The following is an 11929-nucleotide window of genomic DNA, read 5'->3' as shown; positions in this document are numbered from 1 at the left end:
TAATTTACTTTCTCTCATGCTGCATTACACCTTGTTTCGAAATCTAATTTTTTTTTTTGCGATTTCCACTATTATGATTGTTGCCATGAAAATGAGCAAGAAAAAAAGCAAAATGACTCGTAAAAAAAAACTAAATGGAAGCCAGGAAGTACGCCTGTTCGTTAACGGGACTTCCGCCCGAGAGGCAGAAATCGAGAAATGGACGACCCGTGAGAGAGCAGGTTGTACGTACTGGAAATAAGTTTTAGTGCGATAGCCAGAATAATTATCTTCTGACTTTTCAGAATTGTGCAACAAGGAGTAGGAGTAGTTGCGTTAGTGTTATATGCCTTCGGCTGTAAATTTAACGGTGCACAAACCGTATCTACAAGTTAAGACCTTGGCAATGCTCGCTTAAATCTTTAGAAACAGTATTTTGTTTTTATAGCTCGTGCTTTCGAGAGTGTTTTCTTTTGTTTCATTCACATCTTATCCAAAATATATGGTTCACTTGCAGTAATTTCTTTGATAAATAACAAAAAATTTTAAAATACATTAATTTCTTTTGGTTGGAAAATATCGAATCTTAAATTTCTGAATCACTATATCTGCTTACAGCATTAGGTCTCTTCTTGTTTTTCACATCCCTGATAAGATCATGCATATATATGTATATTGAAGTGCATTAAAAACATAATATAGAAATTCGTAGAAATTGATGCAAAATAACATTTATAGTTAACTGTTTTGTATCCAGTTATAAACCCGTCATTTTCAAACAGCCGCTTCACATCAAATTCAACCCTAATCTCTTCATGATGCGCATTTATAAACGTTTTAAACATTTATTATTATATCATTGAATTATGCCTAACCAAGGTCTCGAAAACTGATTAGACAAGGTTTATCTTTATATTTGAAAGAGAGAAGCTGTTGTAAATTATGTAAGAAAATATTTTGTCTTTCAATATTTGAGATGATTTCTGTACCGTCGCATTAACAACCAAGGTGTGATAATGTCCCCCCTTAGGTAGCACTTTATCATTTTTTTCTTTCATATTCTGTATTAAAAAAAATTTTTTTTTCTAAAAATGTAAATTTTTGATAAGATTTCGTTTGCTTGATAAATCTTTATTTCTTTCATGAATTAAAATTTCTTTTTTGATAAGCAATCTTTCTATGATTACAGAAGGGTGAAATAAAGAATATTATATTTATACCGAAATAGAAAATTTAATAATTAAAAAAAAGGGATATTTAGTGAATCGATCCTTTTTTACTGATGGAATGAGAAAATGATTTTTCTTTTATTATTTATAACTCACGAATGCTAATTGTCACGGGTTTATCTGCACGCGAGCTCACCATTTTGCGGTAATATTAACCTTTGATGCACATATAAATTGTGAATTGATTAATTAGTTGAAAAAGAAAAGAATGTTATAAGAAAATTAAATTTTTCAGACATTACCATTCTGTTTTAATTATTTTAAAAATTATTTCTAATTAAAGCAAATAGTAACCAACATTTTTTTTAATTTCTCCAAAAATAGTAATTTTCAGCTTAATTTAAAATTACAATAATATTTATAAATTCTTCAAAGCACGTGAATTCAGTTTTGCGTTTAACAAAGAAACATAACCGATAATTAAAGACTAAAATGCAAGGTGTTGATTTAATTTATTTGCTTCAAGCACGAAGACAAATATTGCAGATAAAATGAGAAAAAAAATGTACGCAGATTATTTTTAAAACAATTTTAATTATTTTAATTCGATATGAAATTATTTTGGTTTTACATAATTTTATTTTCTCGTCCACTAGTTTCGAATTGTTTTATTTTTATTATTGTTTTAAATAAGATAAGAAATTTATTGTTGAAAAAAAGCAATTTACATTCTCCTCGAGAAGAGAATATAAATATTCTAATCGAAAATTGAAATTATTTTTGAATTATACACAAAAGTCCAAGGACAATTTACCACCCTATAAGAGATTGACCTAGTTAAAAATAATATCGTACGTGCGATCTTTTTCAAGGAGGAAGTGCATGCATGTCGTTCCGGTCACGATGACCGGAAATCTTGAGTCGATGACTGGCCGCTCCTTCGGTCGAGGTCAAGCTAAAGTCCTCAAGACAAAACACTCGAAATTTTCGTGTATAACCAAATATATTAGCAAATTTTTTTTTTTTTTTTGCAATGAATTGATGTTTAAATCAGAATCAATGATTGTCTAAAAATAATTCTTAATTTCGCGATATTTGTTTAGAACATAACTTATAAAAGTGAATTTGTTTCAAATAATCGCGCGCTATTTTGACCAATCAGGTGACTTCAACTTTGTAGGTTAGGGTATGCTCGTATTGCCATGGTAACACACTGGAGTGAGAGAATAAGAAAAATAATCTGTTTCTCTCACTCCCATTGGTTACCATGGTAACCAGTCCAGAAGGAATAATTTACTTTTATTTATAGGGATTAATAATATTTAATGTAACTATTATTTCTTTTTAGTTTTTATTTATTTCTATTTTCCCGAAATAGTAATTTGATTTTTTTTTATGAGAATATTTATTTTCTTTGTGTCAACATTCGAAATTTTTTATAGTTATATTTATAAAATGTGTGTCACGAATAGAGTCTACAAATCATTATATGTAACGAAAGGTAAGCAATTATTTTTGATGGAAATTTTCCTGTTGAGGTACTTTGGACATAATTTTGTATATGAACTACTTTTTTGGGGGAACTAAAAATAATTTGTACCTAAACCAGAAATACACGTCTAATAATTCTGTAGTGTGAAATAAAGAGAGAACGTGATATTACCGGGTTTTTTTTTAATGTTAGAATAATTTTATTTGCTCACTTATCGCAAATTAATTAATTAATAATATTACATTTAGACAATATTGTTTAATAAATAAATCTATTACGAAATTATTTTTTTTTTACAATTTTATATAATAATTTTCTAATTATTTTAACATTGTCAATTATAAAATTAACTAATTGTAATAAATAGTAATAATATGCAATATATCATTTATGTCTCGTGTCGAAGCACAATGTTCATTAAAAAGACGCACCCATATTTTTCCTTTATGACTTATTAAAATTTGATGAACTTGGTAATAAAAAAAAATTATTTTTTTTAATGACTTCTTTTTTTATTCGTTCTCTTTAGAAGAAAAAAAAACTAAATTTCGTTTCACAATTTATTTGTTTATAAATTATGATTTCAATAAAATTCACTTAAAGGATAATTATATAGACGATATCTTATTATGAGAAAGTGATCTAAAAAAAAAAAAAAAAAATCCCCCTTCTGAAACTATTGTACATAGTTTGTCGTCATGCAAACACAATGAATGCAGAAAAACAAACAAATGGAAAATAAAGGTCTATGTCTAGTTTATATACATTTGTTGATAGCAATTTATCAAGGTTAAATGTTTCAAGTTACTCGTCACGCTATTGAAATCATTTTAAAAATCATAATATAAATGCTTTATTTTATATTATTTATAATAATAATAATTTTTTTTTCTTTTTCATTTCAGGTGAAAATGTCTCATGTGCAAGGTACAATGTGCAGTCGATCTAAGGGTTGAAAAAGAGGGTGCTATTAATACCCTCTTTAAGAAATTGAAAGAATGACTCCCTCAGTTAAGAAACGGCGCTCATATCTTCAACTTTGGCGCGAGTTTCTTGAATTTAATTCACAATCAAACATCCCCGTATTCGCCAAGGTGAGTAACTTATTTATTTTTTTTTTTATTGTTTTTTAATTCTTATCATTAATTGGAAAAAATATTTATTTATTGTTTATTTATTATTTATTAAAAAAAATAATTTTTATTTAAATTAAATAAACTGTGTTTAAACCAATAATTTATGTATTTGAAACAAATACCATTTTATTGACTCTAAACAATAATTATTTAATATCAAATAAATATTTATTTAATAATACAGTCAGGTAATCGATTATTTAAATCAAATATTTTTCCTACAAATTTTGTTTGCGATTAGATTTTTTGCAGATAAATAAATTTTCATTTCGATGCTTTTGTATTTATTAATAAAAATATTTCTAATTTTTTCTGAGAAAAATATTGAAATATAATTAAGTAGATAAAAAAAACAATGCATGTTGGAATTTATATTAAATCTTTCTCGTAATGCGTATTCCATATCATTTTTTATTTTTTTTATTGATTCACATAAATTAATGACACAATAATACTTTCTATTTATTTAAAAATAAATCAAAGAATTGAAATTTTTCTTATATTGTTGAATTTACATTACTATCATTAAGTCGTTTTATGCGCAGAATTTAATGAGCTATCGAATCGTTTTTTTTTCTTTTTCAAAAACACTCCTTATCATTTTAATTTGACGGAGTAATTGTTTTTTTTTCGAAGTTATAAAGTTGATTTTCAAAAAGAACTCGCGTTAGATCTTTGTTTAAAAATACTATATAAATGATGGTAATGTATATTCAAGTAATTAATAATTAAATTATTGTAAATTTTGTAAAATTATAAATTTAAAAATTTTTTTTTCTATTTATTTTTAAGGGGCGCCAAATAAAGAAAAGTGCTATGAATGTTTCCACAGTATATCCGGAAGGTTATACTACAAATCAAAGTGAAGTTACTGTTGCTCAAGGAAATATTGAAGACAACGAGAGTGAAGGTGATGCACGTAAAAATTCTGCACGTGAGTTTTTATTTATTTTTCTTTTTTCTCATTTTAATTACAAATTATTAATTGTTATCGCGTTACATCCATAAATGAAAATTTTATTTGACCAAAATAGGCAAAATCTCGTCCTTTTTATTGTACGAGAATTGCGCAAAAAGGATTGTAATTGTTTTATATTTTTTTTTCGAAAAAAAAAATATATTAAATGGTTACGATGATTTTCAATATATTTTATCCTTGTTGTTTTAGTATTTTTCTTAAATTATTTAAAAATACATGAAACAAGTAATTTTTTTTGAAAATGAATTTCGTATCAATAATACACTGAAAAAAAAAAATATATTTGATTCAAATAATCGGTTACTATTATCAAATAAATATTATTTGAGATGGTATTTTTTTCAAATACAAAAATTATTGGTTCAAATACAGTTTATTGAATTCAATTGTTTGGTTCAAATTAAATATTTATTTGTTAATATTCAAGTAATCAAGTGTTTGAATAAAATGCATTTTTTTTTCAGTGTAATGATACCGAAATATAAAAGAAATAATATTTTAATTGGCATAAAAATATAATAATGAGTGAAAATAATTGTATTGTTAGCGCGGAAAAAAATCGTAAATAATGTGCGTCCGAGAAGGTTTTTTTTTGTTATACGTATATATATATATATATATATATATATAAAGAAACAAGTCGCGGAGTCCTATTAGAAGTAATAAATGTTATTGGAGGAATCTTGGGAAAACCTGGTTTAGGATTCTTCTTCTTCACTTGAAAAAGTGATTCACTACCGATCAATTGATATAATTATCTACTGAGAACTAGACATTTATCCTAGAAGCATTCAACTATATATAGCCAAAGAAGCAATGTTGCAGCTGCAATTTTCTTCCTCTTTGGGGGGGAATTTTCGTTTTTTTTTTCATTTTATATGGAAAAAAATCCTCTACAATTTACATATATTTATCTTTTCTATTCATCGCATTTTCCCCGCATCTTCTTAAAGCTTAATTCAACTAATTATTTTATCTTTAATCATTAAAAATTATTTCACCATTTAAAAAAAAAATAATAATAAAATAAAATAATAATAGTAATAATAGTAATAATAATAAATTACAATTCGAAAATTTAATTCTGAAATAGATTTATAAAAAACTTATAATTAATTGTAATAAAAGTACAATAATTTATAAAAATTAATGAAAATACGCGTGTTATTGTTGTCAGTATTCTTGACATTATTATTACTTGAGTTAATTAATGACTGCAAAGAGAACGTCTGTAAATAAGTCATATTTAGACATTTCCTTAAATGCATACTAACGGAAAACACCTGTCATCTAGAATATCTCGAGAAATTGTTCTCCAACTTATTGTTGAGTTTATTAACATATTTTGAAAAAATTCTTATCTTTTTTTTGTATGGTAACAATGATAATAATAACAATATTAATCTTTTAATTAATTACTATTAATAATAATAGCAAACAATTGAAAATTTTTTTATTTAAACATACATAATGTAAATGTTCCATGTTTTAAAAATTTTTCTGAAAAATAATTAAATAATTATATACTAATTACAATATAATAATTATTATAATATTATTATAATATAATAATTATAAAATATAAAATCAAATTTTTTGTTTTTTTATTAATGTCAGTCTCTTCCTTATCAACAAAGAGTAAATTTTCAATGGGTAATTAGTTGTCAATTGAGTCTGAAGATGTCAGGTGTGCTCTGTTCTTATTTTTTATATTTATAAAAATATAAACATATATTGTAAAAAAAAAAATTATTAGTAGAAAAATAATTTTATTCTTTCGATAAAAATTCATATCAAAATGTGAGAAAAAAACTCTTTCTAATTTTTTAAATCTCAATATATTATAACAATATAACAATCTCAATATCTATTTATAACATTTACTATTTTTTTATAATTTCCATTTTATTTTGAATTTAAAAACTTAAAAAAAATTACAAAAAATAGAAATCATTACTCGTGTTAAAAATTTTATAATTTAGCTTGAGTCACTAGTTTATGTGTAAAATGATAAAAAAAAGAATAAACCAAAGAATACTAAGTTTCTTATTTAAAATTTTTTAAGATTTACCGGATGTGATGAATGTATGGTACATTCGCGCTTCACTTATTTTTCATTCACTATATATAGGCTGAAATATTCTTATTCAAAGCAGATTTTCAAGATATTCATCGGTAATTGAAATTTTATTGTAAACACTACCAGGAATTTGAAAAATTTGCTTTAGATATTCAACACACAATGTAAAAATCTCCTTTTACATTTTTATTTTTATTTTTTTTTTTAAATATCATATCTGTTAAATCACAGGCATTATGTGAAAATATATTTTAAAACAAAAATGTTCTTTCTGTAAAGAATTTCTCAGATAAGCGAAAAAAATTCTTTAAAAAAAAAAAATTACGGTTTTTATCTTTTACTGCATTGAAAAAAAAATATTTTAAATTTGAAAATAATTAATAGGAATGTAACATTTTTTTTTTTTTTTTTTTTTTTTTTTTTTTTTTTTTTTTTGCTATAATATAATAATTTGAATGCAGATGACTTTTCTGCGATAAAACAGATCCTTTTTCTTTCACGTTCCACTTTCTACAAAGTAATTAAAAGTTGAGAAATTATAATAATTAATATAGAAAAGATGATGAATGTACCTACATTGTATTTTATCCATAAATCGCTAACAATTATCCTGAGTCTTTTGAACATATAAATAAAATGTTCAAATTAATCATAGGTGTACTTCAATAGTATCAGTATAGAAATTGGTATTTACAAGTTTATTGCTAAGAAAAGTGTTAAAACATGTGTCATTGTTTTACAATAAAAAAAATTTATTTATTTATTTTAAATTAAGGTTAAAATTTTTTTTTAATTTAATACTGTTAAAAAATTGCTAATTAAATATAAATAATATAATAATTACTTTTTGTTAAAACTTTTTTTTTTAAGTATAAAATAATAATAATATAAATAAAATAAATTCCCAATTAGTACATTAAACATTATATAATAATTTAGTAAAAAATAATTTGGAAAAATAAAAAAGTTTGAAAAAACGTAAATTATTTTATGTAAAAAAAGAAAATTTATAATGAAATATGAATTTCATGTTGAATTTAAACGCGACTATAACAAAAATATATGACTCTTGTCTGATTATAACAGTTTTTACCACTGATGATTATTATTATCTATACTTGAGAACACATTTTATGTTTCATATATATATATATATATATATATATATATATATATATATATATATATATATTTGTGAAATCGTGCAAACATTCTAGAAACATATATATATATAACCATAATCTGAGAAAAATTATTCATGTCTTTCAAAACAATGTTCTGTTACAACTGTATGTTTGAATATAATTTTTTGTCCTTTGAATATTTACACATTTATTATTTTTGCCCTGCAATAAAAGTAAATAATATATGTTAACAAAAAAAAAGCAAGTACAGTTTATATACCATTTTATGTTTTTCCAATGGTATACCATTGCGAAATTTCATATAATATTGTCACAAAATATCTGCTAAATATATTTAAAGGTAGTTTGAAAAAATTCTGTGAAAATGATTTTTTTAAATTCGAAAATAATAATAACTTTAATAATTATAAAAAATAATGATAATAAAATAATATAAAAAAAATTATAAAATAATAAAAAATAAATAAACTAATTGAATATATATTTAATTAATAATCTGTTAACACCTATTAAATAAAGATTATACATAGAATTTATTTATTATTCAAAATATAAGTAAAAATCATTGAACATTATGTATATTATAATAACTTATGGAGAATATGATTTATAGTTTGTTATGTCTTAATAAACTATAAAGAATATTATAAAAATAGATTTTACGATTTTTATTAAAAGAGATAATTATTTTGTTATGTAACTTTATTGTATCATCTTGTATACGATTTTTTTTTAGCATCTCTATATATATATATATATATATATAGTTATAAATTTTATGCGGTAGTAAAAATTCCATAGTCACGTTATGGAATATTATTTATTTATATATAAACAAATTAAGCATATATTTGCAATTATTTTCAAAAAAAAACGATCCTACTTTTTAAATTTTTTCTATATTTTTGATTTTTGTTTCTAGTTCAATGTTTTTTTTTCTCACATTTTTATTGAATACTTATAAAGTTCAATATTATACATTTTTTTCGCATTTTCTGAGTCATTTCAGAGTAAAGCAATTTTTTATAATTAAATAAATTTTAATTTTCCGGAAAGTGAATTAAAAGTTTCTTCCATGTTAATATTATGTTTTTTTTGTAATTAATTTGTTTTTCGTTATAATTTAATTTAATGATTTTATCTCAATCAAAAAATTCTCATACCCCTATTAGTGTCATTAATTTTTCATCATAATTATTTATTAATAATTATATTATGTAATAAAAAATTATAAATAATTAATAATGAATAATTAATAGGGCGGAGGTTTATTGGAAATCATATCACGATATTGTTTAATCCATTGAGCGATAGATGCTCTTTCAAAATTACGAGCTTGTCGTACATTGAGGGAATCCTTGCGATTTTCACTTCTCAATTCCAAATGATGCGCAGCATCCGGAATTATATAAACCACTGCTGTTGATGATAAATTTTCCTTGACACCACCTCCGGACCATGGGTCCAATAATCCGTTACTAAAAAAAAAAAAAAAAAGATTTAGTTTTTTAATTAACGGATCATCAATTTTATATTTCATCCAAAATTGATTGCTATTGTTTCAGACAATAGTTAATAATAAATTGAATTATTTTAAAAATAGATACCTGAAAACAATGTTTGAAGCAGCTGATAGATCGGAACATCCATAATACATGCAAATCCTATTAAATTGTGGTCGAACTTTAAAAGCATCATAACAATTTTGACTAAATTTTTCTTCATTCCATTCATATGGTTCAAACATGTCAGTAATTCCATTTGTACAAAGTGGCATTACCATTTCTGTACAGGCCTGATAATTCCAAAAATCAGCACCCAATTGTGGTGCAGCATCATCAATTCCATTGCATTTTTTTTCTCCAGTGTAATTTGTGAAAATACTTATTGCTTTGAATACCGAAAGCAACAGGTCCTTGTCAGTGAGTGTTGAATTATCAAGATATTTACATGCCTCCTATATAGATTAAAAATTTTTATCATTACTAATAATTATTATTAAGAAGTTAATTAAAAATTTTTAATATTATACTGAAAAAAAAATAATTTTCAGATTCAAATAATCAAAATTTTACTAGTAACAAGTAAATAAATGTTTTTAAAAAAAAAAAATGCCACTCACTGATATTGGATTGGCAGGCAGTGGAGTTAGAAAATTCGTCTCGTAGGGATAATCCACCATAGCTAAATAATCATAAATACTTTCTAGCCAACCTTTTAGATTTGAAACATCATTTGCATTTGTCAATGGTTTACACAAATTCCAATTTTCTCCAAGCCATTTCATTCCTTCATCTGTAGAAAATAAAAACAAAATTTTTTCTTAAAAAGTTTACAAATAAAAAAAGAGAGAGTAATTAAAATCTTCAAAAAATCTTTACTAGTAGACGTAATGTTCATTATTGTTGCCCATGATTGTTTAATGAGAATTGGACATGTTGGATTGGCACGTTGAAAATCTGCCGTGACAATTTTTGCAAATTCTGCACAATTTGTGTGTCCAGTGAATTGTAAAATTGGTGCTGAAGATGCAATTGCTCTGAAAGGAAAATAATTACTTTTCAATTTAGGAAAACTGGAAAGTAAGGACAAAATTTTTGGTTTGTAAAAAAAAAATAGAAACAAACCCTTGGACAATATGGGGATACTTGATACGAAACCATGCACTAAGCATACCACCATATGATCCTCCAAAAACAATAACTGGACTATTCTTCATGTTTGGTTTTGTTTTTAAAAATGTGATTAATTCCACAAAATCTGCTAAAGCTTGTTCCGAATTCAAATATCCCATGTATTTTGGATCAGAATAATATGTTTCATTATCAAATGGTCTTGATTTTCCATAATAACGATGTTCTGCAAATACCAATAGGGCATCAAAATCTGTCGCTATGTCCCACATAAATCCCTGTCAAAAAAAGCAAAAATAATTTTTTTTTATATTATATTAATATTATTTTATTGATAATTATTATATAATTATTAATATCATTATAATTATTATAATAATTATTGTTATAATAATAACAAAATTAAATTAATAAATGTAACAAATATTTTGCATCACTTACGGTATTCTGAGCAAAAACATCGATAAATCCTTCATTTCCGGTATAAAAAAAAATTGGCGCATCATTACCTTGATGCCAAGTGTCATTAATCAGGTATCTTAATTTAAATGTATAATTCAATGAAAAACTGAAGTGATCCAACTGTTTAAATTTCAAAAAAAGAATATATTTTTAATAAATAAATAATATAAATAAATAAAAAAATAATAATAAATGATATAAATAAAAAATATTAATAGTAAATAAATTATCTTAATAGTTAAATAATAATTAATTAATTATTACAGCACATAAAGATTTTTTTTTCTACTCACTGGTACTTCGAAAAATTCGGTTTTATATTCATAAACAGTAGAATTATCAGTTTTAATTGAGCGTGACAATAGTATAGGATCAGATAATAAAGAATGTTTCGAATTAATTACTTGTAAAAAATAGAGCAAAAAAATAATAATTGTCTTCCAATAAATATTCATTTTCTTTACCAAAAATAAAAAAAAAAATTCACCTCACGTCTTCATTAAAAATATTGGAACCACAACATACACGTTTGTACTTAAATTGACATACAGTCTCTCTTCCTCTCTTTCTCTCTCTCTTTTTTTTATAATTGAAAAATGTGAGCGTATCAGTAATACAAATAAATTTGTGATTGTTACCATGCAATTAATTATCTGAGAAATGATAAGATTCGAATGATAAAAGAGATTAGATTGAATTTCGATTTAAGGTACATTATATTGACATCATAGTATATATATATATATAATTTATATCTCTTTTTATTTTATACTTATGACGATGACAAATAATGACGTATTGCAAATAAACACTTGTCCAAATTAATTAACTAAATTTTTAAATTTTACATTTTT

General features: G+C 23.6%; 2 protein-coding genes across 3 annotated transcripts in view; one reads left to right on the top strand and one right to left on the bottom strand.

The window, feature by feature from the left end:
* LOC127282225 (aquaporin AQPAn.G) overlaps positions 1-11929 on the top strand; it is a 43049-nt gene that overhangs the window by 9016 nt on the left and 22104 nt on the right. Inside the window, exons 2-3 of one of the 2 annotated variants that reach the window (XM_051306385.1) lie at positions 3546-3734; positions 4569-4710. In XM_051306385.1, the coding sequence (XP_051162342.1) occupies positions 3639-3734; positions 4569-4710 (238 nt within the window). In that variant the 5' untranslated portion in view covers positions 3546-3638. Of the gene's footprint in view, positions 1-3545; positions 3735-4457; positions 4479-4568; positions 4711-11929 lie in introns of those variants that run through there. The other variant, XM_051306386.1, reaches the window with a different exon arrangement.
* Positions 8735-11661, bottom strand: LOC127282224 (lysosomal Pro-X carboxypeptidase-like). The gene is made up of 7 exons (XM_051306383.1): positions 11369-11661; positions 11055-11195; positions 10608-10891; positions 10362-10519; positions 10103-10275; positions 9588-9937; positions 8735-9458 (listed from the first exon to the last, which is right to left on the bottom strand). Exons 1-7 carry the CDS (start codon positions 11528-11530, stop codon positions 9233-9235), a joined length of 1494 nt encoding a protein of 497 aa, XP_051162340.1. The 5' UTR covers positions 11531-11661; the 3' UTR covers positions 8735-9232.

The sequence above is a fragment of the Leptopilina boulardi genome, unplaced genomic scaffold, assembly GCF_019393585.1.
Source record: "Leptopilina boulardi isolate dan_hultmark-lab unplaced genomic scaffold, ZJU_Lbou_2.1 LbouV2_291, whole genome shotgun sequence".
In the NCBI taxonomy this organism is placed as follows: Eukaryota; Metazoa; Arthropoda; class Insecta; order Hymenoptera; family Figitidae; genus Leptopilina; species Leptopilina boulardi.
The sequence above is the reverse complement of the archived record's forward strand: the minus strand, read 5'-3'. Positions and strand labels throughout refer to the sequence as shown.

Excerpts from the sequence above, each read along its gene's own strand:
- LOC127282224 (XM_051306383.1), bottom strand. The coding sequence starts at position 11,530 with ATGAATATTTATTGGAAGACAATTATTATTTTTTTGCTCTATTTTTTA. Across the intron at positions 10,520-10,607 it reads TATCCCCATATTGTCCAAGG|AGCAATTGCATCTTCAGCAC; the intron begins GTTTGTTTCTAT and ends TTTTCCTTTCAG. Across the intron at positions 9,459-9,587 it reads GCTTCAAACATTGTTTTCAG|TAACGGATTATTGGACCCAT; the intron begins GTATCTATTTTT and ends TTTTTTTTTTAG.